Consider the following 19,581-nt stretch of genomic DNA (forward strand, 5'->3'; position numbering starts at 1 on the left):
AGCACCATGAAGCAAGGTAAGAGAGGAACATGGACAACCCAGAATTAGGTGTGTGTGTGTGTTAGTCACTCAGTCCAACTCTTTGTGACCCCATGGACTGTAGCCCATCAGGCTCCCCTGTCCATGAATTAGGCATAGAAGACTCTTATAGTCTAACAGACTTACCGGTACTGAAACTACACACTTCCAAGTCCTATCCAGCTTCTGAGTCAACCTGGAAAAGACGAGAGCAAGTGTGCAAATTCCACCCTAATCCAGAAAGGAGGTTGAAGGAAGACTGTGGAGGCAACTAGTAGGGGAGGATATACAACACTTTGGCTCATTATCTGATTTACCAAAATAAGAATCCTGCACCTCTAGGAATTCACCAAACTGTCGCCTAATTCCTAAATTGCCATGATTGCCCACTCTATAGGAATGATTTCTTCCTAATTCCTGATTCTTACTCCACTTCCCTTCTGGGGGTGAAACATTGCCCTGAATCTCAGTGCACTTGCCCAAGGCCCCAACTTGTTACCTGGCTTAATTCAGGGCCCTCTCACTGAAGAGTGGACCATTGGCCAGAGTCCTGCTTCACATTAGGAACCTCTTCCTCTCTTCTCATTCCAACCACAGTTTCAAAACTAAGGCTAGCGGACTTCCCTGGTGGTGCAGTAGATAAGAATCTGCCTGCCAAGGCAGAGGGCACGGGTTCAATCCCTGGTGCGGGAAGATTCCACATGTCATGGAGCAACTAATCCCTGCATCACAACTACTGAGTCTAAGTGCTGCAACTGCTGAGGCCCATGCACCTAGAGCCTGTGCTCCGCAATAAGAGAAGCTACTGCAATGAGAAGCCTGCACACCGCAACTAGAGAAAGCCTTCACAAGGCAACGAAGACCCAATGCAGCCAAAAATAAAATTAATTAATTAAAAATTTAAAAAGCCTAATGATAGAGCCTCCTGCAACCATCTCCCCCCGTCTACATACTTTTGGACTATCAGCTCCACCTCGGATGGCACCATACCCTCTTGGACACCATGATTTGACTTTCTGCAGCCTCTTTGGATTGGAGAAATAAGAATAGGAGAGTGCGTCATCTCTGGAGACAGGGAAAGAGAAATTTTTAGTTTGCAAAAGCCAGTTTCAAAAGCCAGTTTTCAAGCCAGCCAGTTCCTGCAGAAAGATGAAAGAGAATGAGGTTGGCCTTAGGTTGTTTAATTTGGTGAGAAATTGGTCACAGTGACATGAGAGAGAATGATTTCGGTAGTGCAGTGTAGACAAAAACCAAATTACAAGGGATATGGAATTTTTTTTTAAATGGAAAAACGCAGACAAGAATGAGTCAGTCATGGTGAAACCTTTATTTAAGTCTGTCTTTGCATACAAATCACTAAGAACTTGATCACAGAAGCTCACCCTAAAGACTCAACCCTTGTAGTTTCTCAGTGCTTCCAATTTCCTTCTTCCCTATCCTCTTCAATCTTTCTTCTCTGTTCTCTTATATATCCTACTTACCCTTCCTCATTTTCAACTATGTTCCTAAACAGAGATACAGAAAAAAACCTTAGCAAAATAATGAAATCTCAAAACAAACAAAAACATGTCGGGATGAAGAAAGAAGCAAGGAAGGCTCCCTCATCTTGACCTTAGCAGAGTGAGAATCTTAATAAGCAGTGGTAAGAGAAAATTGACCTGTACAAAGAACTGGCCCTCCTTTGCCCTAAGCTGCTCAGGGGTCAGAAGTGGAAACACCAGACAGGAAAGATGTAGGGGAGTTGTAGAGGAAGGGAACACACAATTGTTAACTGAAAGCCCCTGTCTTCAGGAAGCTTTCAGGGAAGAGAGTAGGCTGGAATAGCAGCAGAATTCCCTGAAGAACCCCTGGAATACTGACTTCCCCTTTGCTGTGGAGACACAGGGCACCATACATCCCATTTGCCTCTTTCTTCTGACTGGAATGCCTCCCTCCTCAGACTGGTGAGTTTCTAGGGAACCTTCAAGATCCAGTTCAGTCTATACCCATCAAATGATGCCTTCCCTCAAAGAAGGCTTCCCTGGACAGAGTTCCCTCTCTGTCCTCTGGGCTTTCATACCTTCAACTGTGAGGCTTGTGGGGTGTGAGGCTCTTGTGAGAACTATGAGGCAAGTGTCCATACCTCTAAGTCCACTGTAAAACTTGTATTTGCTTACAAGTCTGTGTTCTGGTCAAAATCCCTGATCTTGGGGTCCTTAGTGCCTCACAGTGTACCTGGCACACAGTAGATAATTTCTAACTATGAGGGAGACAGGAGAAAAGATAGAAGAGAAGGGGAAAGGGGATGAAAAGCAGGGTGGAGGAAGAGAGAGAGGAAACATCTGACTCAGCTTTCCCTGGCCAGGAGAAAGGGAAATGGATTCAAAAAACTCTGGAAGAAAGGAACAGAGAAAGAAACCACTTTTCTGGGTCTTCTCTGCCTCTCTCCTCTCTGCTGCTTCCTCTCACAACTTAGGACCACACACCACAACTGTACCGTTTTCCCTCCTGATCCCTCGATTCATCCCAAAGCGGAGGAAAGAAGCCAGTCAGCTCCTGACCTCTCCCACCCCATGCCCTCAAATCCTTCATCCCTTTCCACATGGACGCCTCCCTCTTTCTCCTCAACTTCCCCACCTGCAGCCTCCCTGCCTGGTCGCTCTGGCATCTCGGGCCCCTGTGCTATGCCGGGTCCAGGAGGGAAATTCGTCCTCAGATTGAAATCCAAGAGGCTCTTAGGGGCAGCCTGCGGTGTGTGGCTGAGGAAACGCTAGACTGGGTCTACCAGCTACCTGAGAAAGAACATCATCAAGAGGGTTTGGATGTCCCAGGAATTGGAGAGTAAAAAGAAGCAGCAGTTACAGTCCTCCCAACATACTCCTCAGCTCTTTTCACAGATGACCTTTCCTCATTTTTCTCCTTCATCCATTGGTCGGAATCATAATTTTCCTGACTGTTCTCTCACGGCCCCTACACCGATGCTTCATGACTGTCTTTCTAGTTAGATGCACTTTCCCCACCAAGAATCGAGCCAGGGTCCCTAAACCTTGTAGAGTTGCCCCTAGGTCTCTTCTCCTTACCTAGATATTCAACTGCCTCTCCTTCCTCCATACTCTCCCTAGGAATTCCAGAACCACCTTTTCCTCAACGCAGATCATATATACAAAAGCGATTTATGAGTTGTAAAGCGCTGCGCTAGAATGAAATGCCATGATGAACAAAGCCTTCTCTTTCTCCCTGCACTCATTGTCTCTATCCTCTCTTATCCCTTCCTCCCTCCATCCACCACTGCTGCCCTCTCACCCAGCAGGTTTAGTTTGATGCCGTGTGGGAACCAAAGCCACGTGCTGGACCGCGGGCAGGGTCAGGATGCAGGCAGGCATCTCAGCCCGAGGCCTCGGCAGAGTTCCCAGGCACAGCCATCGGCCCAGGCCAGGACAATAGGCATGGATAAGGTGGGAGGGGGCATAAGTACGGTGGCTGTAGCCCCCCAGCACCAGCAACTCCCCCTGCAGCACGGCACCTGCAGCTCCGACATGGGGGGAGGGCAAGGGGGTCAGCTGAGTCCAGCTACCAGTACTTGGATCATAGGCCTCGAAGCTCAGCAGATCCCCAGTCTGACCTAGACCACCTGCTACATACAGCCGCCCACCCAGAGAAGCCATGACGTGGCCAGCCCGAGGCACCCCCATAGGGCTCAGAAGTGTCACCGGCTTCTCAAGTTTGGGGTCGTAGTGCAGCAACGAGGCCTGGTACTGGCCAGTCTCACTGCAGCCACCGCTCACGTACAGCTGGCCCTCCAAAACAGCAGCTGCGTGGGCAAAGCGTGGTGCGGGAAGAGGAGGTGCTGGCCTGTGGAGAACAGAGCACGTGGTCAGGCATCAGTCATCTTCAGCTCTCCTCCGCCAAGACCCCTGATGCCTGAAACACCCCCTTCCCTGCTCACCTCCAGACATTGAGCTCAGGATTATAAGTCTCCACAGACCTGAGGGCAATACCACTGTCTCGTCCACCCAGGGCGTAAAGCAGTCCATCCAGCGCCACCAGGGGAAAAAGGCTCCGAGGCTGGCACAAAGGTGCCATCTCTTCCCAGTCCTCTTGACTGGGATCCCACCTGGAGACAGTGGGACAAGAGATGGGAAGAGTGACCCTGGGAGTCTGCTGTTGGCTGGCCCACAAACTCCCTCAGCTACCCACCTTGGGACCTGCCACTCTCTGGAGCCCATCCATACCTGAGAGTCGAAGCCAGGGTGTTAGAGTGGCTGTAGAAATCCTGTCCCCCACACACGTAGAGCACTCTTCCTGCTAGGCTCGCAGCCCCGTGCCGAAAGCGCCCGGGGGCAGGTAGGGCAGGCAGCCGCCCCCACTCCACAGTTCGAACCAGTCCTATGCCGCAGCGAAAGGCCCGGGCCCACCACACTCCTCGGGATGGCTGTCTGGCGGCCATGTCTGATCTGAGCCCGTCCCCGCCAATCACCACCAGTGCCTGGTCAGGCTCCCTCCGTCTCTCTTGTCCTGGAACCTCAGCCTCCACCATCAGCTGATGCAGCAAGTCGGGGCTCAAGGGTGGAGGCAGCCCGGCCGCCCTTACCCTCCGCAGCTCCCTGGTGGACATACGGCCAAAGCGGACGCATTGAAGCAGGGCCTTGGCCTCTGACTCCTGGGTGTCAGGGTTGGCAGCTAGCCAACGCCGTGCAGCCACAAAGGCCTCGAACTCCTCCTGCAAGTGTAGCTCATCACTGTCCAGGAGCTCAGCCAGGCAGGCTGCCGGTAAAGTAGGGAAAGTGGAGCACAAAGCCACAGCGGGCAGGTGGGTGAGGAGGTAGTGACGGGCTTTACTCCAGAGCCTCTCCAACCCTGGGGCTTCTGCCATGGGGATCAGGGCCAGGCAACGGGCAGGGCTGAGGCCTCGTGCCAGGGCTTTCTGGCACAGAGCCAGGCAGGAGGAGCTCTGGTACTGCAGAGCAGCCTGGGCAGCTCTCAGTAGTCCTGGCCACTTTGCCCGCACAACTCCAGAGTAGGCAAAAGAGACGAGGAGTCGCAGGTCCTGGGCAGAGATGGTGTGCAGAGACACCTCTGTGCCCTGGGATTCCCTCATCCCACTCAGGAGCATGGCCCCAAAGAACTCACTGCCACAGGCGAGGGCTGCTCGGTGCACTGCAAGAGGGAGAAGCAGAGGGGAATCCAGAGTGTTGCAAACCACTAGGCACGCTTTCGATTTCACAACCCCCACTTTGGGCCAACCACCCAAAACCACAGGCTAAACTGTGATATGCACAGAACACCACTAGGTGCTTGTTAAAATTAAATTCTCAGACCCACCCCCAGAGATTTTGACCCAGTAGCTCCAGAGGGAGATCCTATGAATTTGTGTTTTAACATTTTCAAGCACCCTGCATGATTCTCATGTTAGTGACCTAAAGACACTTTGAAAAACATTGTGTACATGTGCTCCGTTGTGTCCAACTCTTTGCAATCCCATGGACTGTAGTCTGCCAGGCTCCTCTGTCTATGAGATTTTTCATGCAAGAAATCTGGAGTGGGTTGCCGTTTCCTCCTCCAGGGGATCTTCCTCACCCAGAGTTCAATCGTGTGTTTCCTCGTCTCCTGCATTAGCAGGCAGATTCTTTACCACTGAGCCACCTGGGAAGCCCCTTGAAAAACATTGCTTTAGTTTTTTTGATGCAGGCCAATTAGAAAAAGGGTCTTGACTGATTACGTGGAGAAGAGGCTATAAAGAACATTTGCTAAAAGGGGGTAGAAAATAAACTGCAAAGACCAATGTGCAGCTTATATAGGTCTTTCCACACTGTGCACAGAATAAAGTTCTTTCCTCTACAATTAGAAGAGCCACTGACATCAGCCATTCTGTTAGTCAGATTTTACTTGGAAAATGGTACCACACTCAGGAATGGCTATGACTCAACCTCATCTAACTGTCATCTTCTCTTACCCAAGATTTAGTGCTTAATACTTCCCACATGTTATAGTTTTTCTTTGCATACCCACCTCCTTGATAGAGTTATGGAATCACAACACTGTAAACTGGAGACCTTCAAAACCATCTAGTTCAATAGCTCATTTTAAGATAAGGAAACTGAGTCCTAGTGAAAGGCAGTGATTTATTTTTTATCTCCATGTAGTAGCTGTCTGGGAAGAGTGTCATGCACTGTGACTGCTGCCAGGCTGCATTGAGCATACTTGTGTATCAGTTCCCTGCTTATGCACATGGCCCTCATGACACTGAAAATGTCCTATTAAAAATTAAAAAGAAATAAATTATTTAAAATGTTGTTAGGGGACTTTCTTAGTGGTCCAGTGGTTAAGAATCCATCTTCTAGTGCAGGAGACATGGGTTTGATCCCTGGTCAGGGAACTAACATCCCATGTACCACGGGGCAATTAAGCTCGTGTTCTTCCGAGCCTGCACACCACAACTAGAAAGCCCTCGAGTAGCAGCAAAGACCTAACACAGCCAAATAAATATTTTTTTAAATGTTGTTAAATAACTAGAACTCTTATGTTTGAAGGCAAAAGGAGAGGCGACAGCAGAAGATGAGATGGTTAGATAGCATCACCAACTCAACAGACATGAATCTGAACTCCAGGAGTTAATGAAGGACAGGGGAGCCTTCCGTGCAGCAGTCCATGGGGTGGCAAAGAGTTGGACACAACTTAGCGAACAACAACAACATATGCTTCCTAATGTAACTCAATTTGAGGCAGTTGGCATCAAGTATGAAGTATTCTGACCAAAATATTTAACTTTAATCTAACCTTTAGATTAAATTCAAGTTTATAGGAAATTGAGAGGCTAAAAGAACAAATTTAAAAAACACACACACACACAGAAGGAAAATGTATACAAATCTAGAAATTGGAGCTTTCTATGGGAAAACTAATCTTGTTTCTTCAATAAGTCAAGTTATAAAAAAAAAAGGGAGGAAAAAGAAAGGGAGAGAGGACTGGACAAGAGTAAAGGAAGCTTCAGAGACATCTGAATTCAGTGTAAACCTTGATTGGCTCCTGGATTGAGCAGAACAGCTCTAACATACACTATTTTGGACAAGTGAGAAAATTTCAGTGTGGATGAGGTGATATTGAGAAAAGGGCTTCCCTGGTGGCTCAGAAAGTAAAGAGTCTGCCCGCAATGCAGGAGATCTGGGTTCAATCCCTGGGTCAGGAAAGATCTCCTGGAGAAGGAATGGCAACCCACTCCAGTATTTTTGTCTGGAGAATTCCATGGACAGTGGAGCCTGTTGGGCAACAGTCCATGTGGTTGCATATGCATAGAGGTGGACATGACCGAGTGACTAACACACTAATTTTGCTAGATAGTGTGGTTATATGAGAAAATTTCCTCTTTTAGAGAGACACATACCCAAGTATTTATGAGTGAAATACTTTAAACTTCACCAAAAAAATAAATAGATGAAACAAGTATGGTGGTTTAGTTGCTAAGTTGTGTCCGACTCTTGCAACTCCATGGACTATAGCCCGCCAGGCTCCTCTGTCCGTGGGATTCTCCAGACAAGAATACTGGAGTGGGTTGCCATTTCCTTTTCCAGAAACAAACATAGTAAAATGTTAATTGTTCAGTCTGGGTGATGAGTGTTTTAGTGTTCATCTTAATATTCTCTTTTCTTTGCTATGTGTTTGAAATGCTTCATTACAGAAAAGCGGGAAAATGCTGCTAGAAGTCTTCTGAGGCAGGTCACACAGACCCAAGCTCCCAGTAAGGTTTATGAACCTCAGGCTACGTTGACCAGCTGCAGCATGTTCAGCTCTCTCAGAGGGCAAGTGATGTCAGCATGGCTTTCCATTGTCTTTTTAAGCAGTGGGTAGTAGCTCAGTGCTTCCCAAGCAGTAAACATTAGTGACAGCTTTCACATATATATTGCCCCGGGAAAATCTGCATTCCTCAAAGCAAGTAGACCCTCTCCTCTTCCTTACCATCAATCAGCCTATAGCTCAGAGCCAACTGTCAAAGGAGTCACAACCACTTGTATTTTGCACCCCTTCTTACTCACCATTATTAAGTTGGAATGTTTCTTAAGAAAGTGAAAGCATCAATATAAGTATGTTTAAATTCCAAATCCTAGTGGAAACTTTATGAAATTTTAAATTCCCCTTCCATCTAGTGCTATCAGAAATTATAACAAATACTTCAAAATCTGTTATGGACTAAACATTTGGGCCCCTCCCAAATTTATATGTTGAAGCCTTAGTCCCCAACATAATGGTATCTGAAGGTGGAGCCTTTGAGAGGTAATTAAATATGAGGGTGGAACTCATGAATGGGATTAGTGCTCTTATAAGAGGAGACATGAGATCATCAATCTCTCTGTGTCTCTCTCTGCCATGTGAAGATATAGTGAGAACATGGCCATCTACAAACTGGAAAGGAGGCCCTAACCAGAACCTGACCATTCTGGCACCCTGATCCAGTCTCCAGAACCAAGAGAAATAAACTTCCGTTGTTAAAACACCCAGTCCATGGTATTTTTGTTATAGCAACTCAAGTTGACTAAGATAGGATGCTTTTCCTTTGGGGAATCCTAGAAGCACTTTCGGAGAAGGCAATGGCACCCCACTCCAGTACTTTTGCCTGGAAAATCCCATGGATGGAGGGGCCTGGTAGGCTGCAGTCCATGGGGTCGCTAAGAGTTGGACACGACTGAGCGACTTCACTTTCACTTTTCACTTTCAGACGGGAAAGCCTGGTAGGCTGTCGTCTATGGGGTTGCACAGAGTCGGACCTGACTGAAGCAACTTAGCAGCAGCAGAAGCACTTTGGGTCCAAGTCATTTTCTAATGAGTAGTAGCTATGTGACTTTGGACATGTCTTTAAGTCTGATTTCCTTATCAGTAAGGTGTAAGCACTGAACTAGATAATAGCTAAACCAATCCCTTTTAATTTTAAACTTTTATATGTCTACACTCTGGCTCCATTTGCCAGGTGCTATGTGCCTTTGGTTTGGCTGCATAAGAAGCAATGTATGGACTAGTGAGAGCAGACTGGGCTAATGGATGTGGGCTTATATCCTGATTTTCACCAGTTAACATCTCTGAGTTTAATATTCTTTATCTGCAGCTAGAAATACCTGAGATTAAAAGAGATGGCATGAGTAAAAAACAAAATTTCTGGTACCCAGTACCTCACTAAATGTTAGTAGAATCTGAATAATTCTCAACGTATTCAATCCTCTTTAGCTTTCCTGGGGGCTTCCCTTGTAAAGAATCTGCCTGCAATGTGGGAGACCTGGGTTCGATCCCTAGGTTGGGAAGATCCCCTGGAGAAGGGAAAGGCTATCCACCCTAGTATTCTCGCCTGGAGAATTCCACAAACACGACTGAGTGACTTTCACTTTAGCTTTCCTAGTGATGAGCAGAGTTAACTTCAAAATGCCACAACCTGGTAGCCTTAGATTCTGGGAAAACAGTACCAGATCTTGCTCATGAGCTGTAGGGTCCTTGGTATAGGGTCTTGTAGTGCCATGGTGTCAAGCTCACTTAGGCAAAAGGACACACTATAAATTTTTCCACCGTGTTTCTCTAGCTTTTCCTATGTCTTAAATAGAAGATGCCAAGAAGGGGCTTTGGTTAATCTCTGTTTGAGTCAATCACCTTCTGCTTGTTCTACTGGCATGGACTATACCTTAGAGCCTGCCAGCTGAATGGAAGTTTCTTGTTTCTGGGCACAGGAAAAGCCACAGCATAAATCTGTCGGTGCGCCTAAGGAAAACAACTCAACTGCGCATGCCCCATTCTCAGTGGGTCAGGAGAGGCGCCAAGGCCACGCCCTGGGAAATTCTGATTTCAACAGGGATCAAAAGCACTATGCTAGGGATCGAATCAGCTACTGCTTGCACACACCATTCCAGGTGGCATATGCACCTGCCTCAATGCAATGCCCCCCACCCCCACCCCCAGGCCCTCACCCCGCAGCCGGCAGCCGCCTGCCTCCAGCTCCAGGTCGCACCCGATGCCTTCTTGGTACAGAAGCTCAATGCTGCGCAGGTTTTCTCTCAGTTCCTCTGCCTGGCTGGGCTGCTTTTCATCTTCCCGTCCACTTCCAGTCCCCTGGCGTCCCCACTGGGCCGCAGCCTTTATCCGGGGGGCTCCCAGGGCTTCAGCGGCGACCAGCACATCCTCCCGTGAGGCGGGTCCCAGCACCCCCTCGTAGGCAAAGGTCAGCACGGCCTCCCAGGCCGCCGGGGTTACGTCCAGGCTGAGGGGGGGTTGCGGACCTCTGCTGCCCAGCAGCCTGCCTCTGAAGAGGCTGCTAACTGAGGCCAAGATCACCCGATGCACGCCATACGCTCTCCCCCCGACTGACACCTCTTCGTCCAGCAGCAACCTCTGCTCTCGCAGCCGCTGTGCCTCCGCGAAAAACTGGCTGGGATGCTCCTCGCTGCACAGCCCCTCGGGCTCGGCAGAGTCTTCTCCATCCTCCTCATCTTCCTCCTCCTCTTCTTCCTCCAGGGACAAGGCTGGAGAAGGAAGGCTCGCTGGGGTCATAGGCCTGGGGCCAGGCTCTTCCAGAGGAAAAGGGGGCAAACCAGGATCCTCATCCGGGGACGGAGGCCAGGAGGGGGTTCTCTGGGTGGGCAAAGGGAGGTCAAGGTCGTCCTTCTGGACCAGAAGAGAGACTTCCTCTGCCCCTGAGGGACCACGTGTGGAGTCCGAGAGGCTCATGGCCCAAGTTCTCTGGATCGCTACAGATAGAAAGAGGAAAGAGAAGAGAGTGTAAGAGCTGGACCCACAGAGGCCAGAGGAAGCCCTGCCTCCAGCCCCATTTCCTACTTCAACCATCTCCCCCTATCCCAGGGCTCTAGCATCTAGGCTACACCAGGCAACTATGAAGTGCACTGGGGGCGGCAAAGGCCAGAACAATGAGTAAAGATCCAGTGTCTGAAACTGTATCCCACCCATCTCGCCCCCATCCCAATAGTCACCCTCCTAAGACACCAGCGTCCCACTTATCCTCTCACTTGGGCCTGCTCTACTTCTGACGGAGTGGCAGAGGAAATGCAACCCTGTCCCTGTCAGTGGTGGCGCCTGGCTAATTATAGCCATTGCTGGCAGGCAAGGGGCTGGTCTCCAGGTGCCCAAACTCCAACATCCAATCCCCTGGGCCCGACCTGAGATTACCTCCTCCCCTCTTCCACTTGGAGGTCGCGTCCTGGTGCTGAGCAAAGCAAACTCGGAAGCCAAGGAGGATGAGGGGATGTGGTGGAGTGAGCCAGCCCAGTGTCCACTGGGCTGGGCTGGAGAGGTGGATGAAGAACGTCTGGACTGATACAGGGGAAAGTTGGGAGAGAGTGAAGGGTGAGTTTAGGGGTCAGTCCTGGCCTTTGTTGATTTTTCTGTGCATGCTAAAGCTGAGACCCTGGAGTGAACAGTACTGTACTGGGGTGAATCTCAGATATAACCCATCTGGTCCAAGAAAGGCAGAGGGGTGGGGGAGGTGAAGGGGTATGGGTAGGGCTACCGACCGTGACCTACTCTTAGTGAGGGGTTTCCTTGTCCTGAGGTGGAGTCAGTGGTGACAAAGCCAAACCCAACCCTGGGGCTGCTATCCACCAGATGGGTCAACAGAGAGGCAACCTCTGGTTGTTCTGGCCTGCAAAATGGGTGATAGTGACTAACCTCTGTGTGGATCCTCTTATGGCCTCCCCTTCAAAAGACAAGGTGGCCAACACCTTGAGCCCCTACCAGGAAGAGGAGGAAGTGCTACCCAGCAGAGACAAACCCCAGGTCAACCTCTTCCTTCCCCTGCCAACAAGGACAAGGACACTGGACCCTGAGTTCTCTGCCAACCCCATGGTCCTGGGACAGCTCCACCACAGCCACATGTTTCAGGAAGCTCTGCTCAGCTCTGCCATGGTGAGACCCATAGTTCACAGCGAATCCACAAAGGTTGGATGAAATCCGCTTTTCTGGGCAATTGTCCATCCTCCATTAAACTCCTTGGGACTGATCTCCCTCCATAGCACCTCCAGGTCTTGTTGCTGACATGCTTGCTGGGGAGGGGTCTTGGCATCTCATTCAAGGGACATTATTTTTTCCACCTCTACTCAGGAGCCCCATGTGTAACCATGCTCCTAAGATCATCTGGAGAATTCAGGACTGGCAAGTCCAGACCTAGCAAGTCCCAGTGTGCGTTAGCTAGACCATGGAAGTCATGGTAACAGATTGGTGCTCAGGATTCTCAAAGGTTGGGGATGAAAGCATGAAAAGAGGATTTTGCTCCAGAGGAGAGTCTCAACGGTACGTCCGAGGGTAAGAGGGCTGAGGGTGACCTTGACTTCTCCCTCCCTACCCTGCTTCCCCAGATCTATTGCATGCTGGACATCTGGGGCATTATCCTCTCCCTGCTGCTGCCTTGGCTCACTGCTCAGACACAGGTATGGGCTCATCACTCTGTGGGACAGTAGGAAGGGCTTTAGGACTCAGCCTGAGTGAATTAAAGGAGCCCCATTCTTATCCCACTCCAGGGCTCAGATGGCTCATTATAATACTGCTCTCAGCTTCAGCCCCTAATATCACCAGCCTGTGTATCTCAGTCACCTCCACCAGTGCTAAGTCTCTTGTGACTCCATGATCTCTTAGGGCCCCTAGTCCTGTTGAGAGTTGCTGAGACTGACTGACTCTTCTCTCTTCTCTAGTGGCACCTACTTCCCTGTCTTGCACAGCTTGTGTTCTGAGTTTAGCAGTTCCATGGAATCATCTTTGCTTTCTCCAATGCAGTAGCCATGGCTGTGCATATGGTAGGCTACATGAAGACCCTTTTGGACCTGTTCCGGATAAAGCCCATCGCCTTCCTTGGTGTGCCCTTTTCTCAAGTCCACTGACCATCCGGCTTATACTTTTGTGGCTCCAGCCTGGGCAAGTCAAAAAATTTTTTTTAATTGGGAATAATTGCTTTACAATGTTGTGTTGATTTCTGCCATACAATGATGTAAATCAGTATATATATATATATATATATATATATATCCCCTCCCTTTGTAGCCTCCTTCCCACCCACTCCTTATCCCACCCCTCTAGATCATCACAGTGCCCTGGGTGATTTATTATAAGAATTAGATGGAGGCATCAAATCAGCCAATAAAGTCTCTGTGACCCCCAACCTCTGTGTTCTGCCCTTCCAGGAGCATGGAGCACATCTACTAAACATGGATCCTGTAAATGAGTTTTGGGTGGTGGGCCTGGTGACTGTGACTATCCTTCTGGGTATGCCACTGGCAGGCATGGAGTGGGAGTCCAAGGCAGGTGAAGGGGAATTGAGTTGGGGGTGAAAAGACTAAGGGGATAGCAGTGAGAGCTAGACAGATCAGGAACAGACTGAATGTGGGGAGATGTGTGTGTGTGTGTGTGTGTGTGTGTGTGTGTGTGGTTGACAGAACTGATTTCCAGGGACACAAACCTGAAACCAGCCAGTTCTGCAAGGGGAGACTCCCCATGCCAGTTCTTGAAGGGAAAGTAAAGAGGACTCCTTCTGAGGATCTGTTGGGATGGGCACTAGACATGATTACCAGGTAAGAGATGCCCTGTTTCGTGCTCCCAGATAGTTACAATCTTCAGATTTCACCTCATGGGAAAGGATGCTTTGCAGTTTGAGGTAAGAAGGAAAAGGACAACCATTCAGCCACAATCCTTTATGGAAAGAGGCTGGCGAGAAAGGGAACAAGAGGATTGGAGAGAACAGTGAAGATGAGACACAGAGAGGGAGGAGGAAGAGTTGTTCCTTCTCTTCCACCACCTCTCTTTCTCTTTCTCCCTGGGGGAGTGGGGCGTGGGGGATGTCACCCGTCGAGTTCCAGGTGCAGATTATCTTCTTCCTCATCTTCCTCTCCTTTATCAACTACCTGCTGGGGACACTTCTCCCCACAAACCCCAGCCAACAAGTCACTGGCTTCTTTGGGTGTCAAGGTGAGACAGTGGGAAATTAACAGAGAAATGTGTACCCTCCTCAGAAAAGACCGCTTGACTTCTGATTCTCTATGTCATTCACAAGTTGGCCAGCAGACCATTCAGAGTCCTTGTTAAGTCCCTGGGCCAAAATTCCCTTATGCTTCCCAGCCTAACTTAAGTCACCAACACTAAACTGAGTAGAGGGGGTAATACTTTGGGCTGAATGAAAGAAGCCAGGAGAGCTCCTCAAAACCCCACCTCTTCTTTCTGTTCCTTTTCATAGGAAGCATTTTCTTAGAAAATATGGCTCCACAGTGGTGAGTGTGGTCCAGAGGGCAGTGTCCTTGGTGCGTTTTCCATCTTCTTCTTAGCCACTGGGGTACTCACCAGGACCAAAACCTCTGGGGATCTCAAGGTGAGAAGGATGTCCAGGCCTGGAGCGCACTCTATTGCCCCTCTTCTCTCCACTAATGGGTAAACTTTTGTTAATATTACCCTACTACAGGTATCTCCACACGAACTGTCCTTGCCATCTCATGCACCACACTTTCCTACCTGAGCATCTCTGCCACAATTGGTAAGGTCCTCCACTTCTGCCTTCAGTGTACAATGACCTAGAACCCTGGTTTCTGCTTCTCTGAAGGGCTAGGTGATGAAATGAGCAAGAGGAATTCATCAATTATATTAAAAGTAGTTTGTATGCTAGTAGGCCCCCAGTACTTGGATGCAATCTCAAAAACAACAGAATGATCTCTGTTTATTTCCAAGGCAAACTATTCAATATCACAGTAATGCAAGTTTATGCCCTGACCTGTCATGCTGAAGAAGCTGAAGTTGAACAGTTCTATGAAGACCTACAAGACCTTCTAGGACTAACAACAAAAAAAAGATGTCCTTTTCATTACAGGGGACTGGAATGCAAAAAGTAGGAAGTCAAGAGATGCCTGGAGTAACAGGCAGATTTGTCCTTGGAGTACAAAATGAAGCAGGTCAAAGGCTAACAGAGTTTTGCCAAGAGAACGCACTGGTCATAGCAAATACCCTCTTCCAACAACAAAAGAGAAGACTCTACACATGGACATCTCCAGATGGTCAAAACCGAAATCAGACTGATTATATTCATTGCAGCCAAAGATGGAGAAGCTCTGCACAGTCAGCAAAAACAAGACTGGGAGCTGACTCAGATCAGCTGGCTCAGATCATGAACTCCTTATTGCCAAATTCAGATTTAAATTGAAGAAAGTAGGGGAAACCACTAGACCATTCAGGTATGACCTAAATCAAATCCCTTACGATTATACAGTGGAAGTGACAAATGGATTCAAGGGATTAGATCTGATAGACTGCCTGAAGAACTATGGGCGGAGGTTCATGACACTGTACAGGAGGCAGTGATCAAGACCATCCCCAAGAAAAAGAAATGCTAAAAGGCAAAATGGTTGTGTGAGGAGGCCTTATAAATAGCTGAGAAAAGAAGAGAAGCTAAAGGCAAAGGAGAAAAGGAAAGATACACCTATTTGAATGCAGAGTTCCAAAGAACATCTGTAAAGCATCTGCCTACAATGTGGAAGAGATCAGAAAGCCTTCCTCAGTGATCAATGTAAAGAAATAGAGAAAAACAATAGAATGGGAAAGACCTCTTCAAGAAAATTAGAGTTACCAAGGGATCATTTCATGCAAAGATAGGTAAAATAAAGGACAGAAATGGTATGAACCTAACAGAGGCAGAGATATTAAGAAGAGGTGGCAAGAATACACAGAAGAACTATACAAAAAATCTTCATGACCCAGATAACCACAATGGTATGATCACTCACCTGGAGCCAGATATCCTGGAATGCGAAGTCAAGTGGGCCTTAGGAAGCATCACTGTGAACAAAGCAAGTGGAGGTGATGGAATTCTAGTTGAGCTATTTCAAATCCTGAAAGATGATGCTGTGAAAGTGCTGCACTCAATATGCCAGCAAATTTGGAAAACTCAGCAGTGGCCACAGGACTGGAAAAGGTCAGTTTTCATTCCAATCCCAAAGAAAGGCAATGCCAAAGAATGCTCAAACTACTGCACAATTGCACTCATCTCACATGCTAGCAAAGTAATGTTCAAAATTCTCCAAGCCAAGCTTCAACAGTATGTGAACCATGAACTTCCAGATGTTCAAACTGGATTTAGAAAAGGCAGAGGAACCAGAGATCAAATTGCCAACATTCATTGGATCATCAAAAAAGCAAGAGAGTTCCAGAAAAACATCTGCTATTGACTATGCGAAAGCCTTTGACTGTGTGGATCACAACAAACTGTGGAAAATTCTTAAAGGGAAGGGAATACCAGACCACCAGACCTGCCTCTTGAGAAACCTGTATGCAGGTCAAGAAGCAACAGTTAGAACTGGACATGGAACAAAACTGGTTCCAAATTGGGAAAGGAGTACGTCAAGGCTGTATGTTGTTACCCTGCCTATTTAACTTATATGCAGAATACATCATGAGAAATGCCAGGCTGGAGGAAGCACAAGCTAGAATCAAGATTTCCGGGAGAAATATCAATAACCTCAGATATACAGATGACACCACCCTTATGGCAGAAAGTGAAGAGGAACTAAGGAGCCTCTTGATGAAAGTGAAAGAGGAGAGTGAAAAAGTTGGCTTAAAACTCAACATTCAGAAAACTAAGATCATGGCATCCGGTCCCATCATTTCATGGCAAATAGATGCGGAAACAATAGAAACAGTGACAGATTTTATTTTGGGGGGCTCCAAAATCACTGCAGATGGTGATTGCAACCATGAAATTAAAAGACGCTTGTTCCTTGGAAGAAAAGCTATGAACAACCTAGACAGCATATTAAAAAGCAGAGACATACTTTGCCAACAAAGGTCCAGGTAGTTAAAGCTATGGTCCAGTAGTCATGTATGGATGTGAGAGTTGGACTATAAAGAAAGCTGAGCACCAAAGAATTGATGCTTTTGAACTGTGGTGTTGGAAAACATTCTTGAGAGTCCCTTGGATTGTAAGGAGATTGAACCAGTCAATCATAAAGGAAATCAGTCATAAATGTTCATTGGAAGGATTGATGCTGAAGCTGAAATTCCAACACTTTGGCTACCTGATGTGAAGAACTGACTCCAAAAGCTGAACTTGGAGAAGACCCTGATGCTGGGAAAGATTGAAGGCAGGAGGAGAAGGGGACAACAGAGGATGAGATGGTTGGATGGCATCACCAACTCGATAGACATGAGTTTGAGCAAGCTCCGGGAGTTGGTGATGGATAGGGAGGCCTGGCATGCTGCAGTCCATGGGGTTGCAAAGAGTCAGACTCAACTGACTGACTGAACTGAAAGCCCCATCCCCTTTTTCAGCAGTTCTCTCCATCCTTCATTTCATTGATGAATTGTATGGTGTTCTTTGATTACTGAATTTGGTCCTCCCCCAACTCTATTCCTCTTTGGCACTGGTGATACCCAGACAGTCCTACTGCTTTGGGCTGGGTGTTCTCTCCCCATGAAGGAATACGTGTCCTAAATCTCATTTCCGGGTTCCTGCATGATTTGAGATGTTGGGTCTTTTTTTTCTTTTTTCCACCAGGTCTTAGTCATGGCATGTGAGATCTTTTTAGTTACAGCATGTGGGATATAGTTCCCTGACCAAGGGTTGAACTCATGCCCCTGTGGTGGGAATGTGGAGTCTTAGCCACTGGACCACCAGGGAAGTCCCTGAGATGTTTGAGGAAATAGGACTGACATGGGTGTACAGAGTGGGTGCTGCCTGGTGTCAGATTGCTAGTATGGCTGGTGTTTCAGCAGATATTTGAGAGTCACAGTCTTGCCTCTGTGGGCTCTCTGACTATGACCAGGTGAGTGAACCAGCGGGGAAAATTAAAGAGATAAATCTTACCTAACCCACTTCCCAGCATAGAGTAGATGCCCAAAAATCAGTAATGACTTAAGTGGATTCAGGGAGGAGGAGCCAAAATCTGACAAAAGAAGAATTTCTGTGATGGCGGGTACTGGCCGTAGGGAGAGTGGCTAGAGTCTCCAGCTAAATGTGTCTGAACCAGGCTTATGGTTACCAGTTTGGAAGAAATGCCAACAAAGCAGAAAAAACTGAAGAGTAAAGAAGCCCTTTATATCTAAACTCCCAAGGACAGAAATTTCAGGGGACACACTCTCTGTTCCCTGTTGAATCTGGGGTTTCCTTTCTCTGTAGCCAAAAGGCCTTTGAAGACTTGGTGGCCTTCTACGGAGTGCAGAAGCCACACCAAAGGGGGACCTGACATCTACCTCTCTCAGCACTCCTGTTCCTTCAGGCTATTCCTCTGAGCAGGACCTGTGGACAAACCCAAAGCAGGTGGGTATACAGGAACTGCCCCATTAAAGTGGGGCACTTGTCCCAGAGTACAGACTGACAATGGTGCTTACCCTTGTCCTGCTCCTTTTCCTAACCATGCAGTCAGAGCGGCACATGTGCCTTCATGAAGTCCTATGGCTGCTCTCACAGACATGAGTCTGGGAAGATTCCAAGCTACAGGGTCACAGGGCTCAGGGGTTGGACTAGTTCAGTGGTAAAGAAGCTGAGAAACAGGTTCTCTTTCTCACAGAGCCTTCCATAACAGGAGCCTACCTGTCATCCCATCAGCCTGCCCTGGGGCCCTATACCTGAGCTGGCTGAAGATGCTGTTCAGGGGCCTGATGTTCCTATTGCCTTCATCTGTGAAAATCAGCAGGACACACTGAGCCTTTACTGTTAGTAAGAGGCTCAGGAAGTGAAACAGCTAGGAGGAGTTCATAATTTAGGACTCAAGGAGCCATTGTAATATGGCTCCACAAACTTCGGGCGTACTCATGTGTAGCCCAAAGCTTTGGACATACAAGGGTTTTGTTATTATTTTTAGTTGTGCTGGGTCCTCCTTGCTACACACTATTTTTCTCTAGTTGCTACAAGTGGGAGCTACTCTCTAGTTGCAGTGCGCAGCCTTCTCATTGCAGTGGCTTCTTGTTACCAAACATGAGCTCTAGAGCATGTGAGCTTCGGTAGCTGTGGAACATGGGCCTAAGTTGCCCCATGGCAGTGGGCTCTTCCCAGACCAGGGATTGATCCCGTGTCCCTGCATTGGCAGGTGGACTCTTAACCGCTGGACCACCAGGGAAGCCCCATACAAGGGTTTTACAACAGCCTAAAGTTTCCTGGTGGCTTAGATGGTAAAGCATCTGCCTACCATCTGCCTACCTACAAGAGACCTGGGTTTGATCCCTGGGTTGGGAAGATCCCCAGGAGAAGGAAATGGCAACCCACATCAGTCCTCTTGCCTAGAAAATCCCATGGATGGAGGAGCCTGGTAGGCTACAGTCCATAGGGTTGCAAAGAGTCGGACACGACTGAGCAACTTCACTTTCACTTTAAAGTTTCCTGAGAGAACCCCCCCTCCACTGAACAATACGAACTGCGGCTACAATGCCAAAGACAGCCCTTCTCCAAAATCTATTCCACCTCATGATATTAATAAAAATTTACAAATAAATACCTGAGGCTAATGTGTAATAACATACTTGAAAACTCCCTAAGCCTAGAGAAATACAGACAAGAATTTATCTTCTATCTTCCATCTCTAAGTTTCCACTTTAGACCTCTACCCCAAATGCATTTCAACCCATTTATGTCTATCCTTT

At 47.9% G+C, this 19,581-nt stretch overlaps 1 protein-coding gene across 2 annotated transcripts; it reads right to left on the reverse strand.

Annotated features, from left to right (window-relative positions):
- Window positions 1-1,326: 1,326 nt before the first annotated feature.
- Window positions 1,327-11,098, reverse strand: KLHL33 (kelch like family member 33). 2 transcript variants are annotated; one of them, XM_086322131.1, is made up of 5 exons: window positions 10,992-11,098; window positions 9,939-10,715; window positions 4,230-5,154; window positions 3,944-4,111; window positions 1,327-3,849 (listed from the first exon to the last, which is right to left on the reverse strand). In XM_086322131.1, the coding sequence occupies exons 1-5, from the start codon at window positions 11,074-11,076 to the stop codon at window positions 3,297-3,299; spliced, it is 2,508 nt and encodes an 835-aa protein (XP_086178257.1). In that variant the 5' UTR covers window positions 11,077-11,098; the 3' UTR covers window positions 1,327-3,296. The 2 variants fall into 2 exon arrangements, with proteins under 2 accessions (XP_086178257.1, XP_086178258.1); XM_086322132.1 differs by having other exon boundaries at window positions 10,956-11,028.
- Window positions 11,099-19,581: the final 8,483 nt, after the last annotated feature.

Source organism: Bos grunniens, chromosome 10, assembly GCF_055505025.1.
Source record: "Bos grunniens cultivar Pamir isolate PY7600 chromosome 10, Bosgru_T2T1.0, whole genome shotgun sequence".
NCBI classification, from domain to species: Eukaryota; Metazoa; Chordata; class Mammalia; order Artiodactyla; family Bovidae; genus Bos; species Bos grunniens.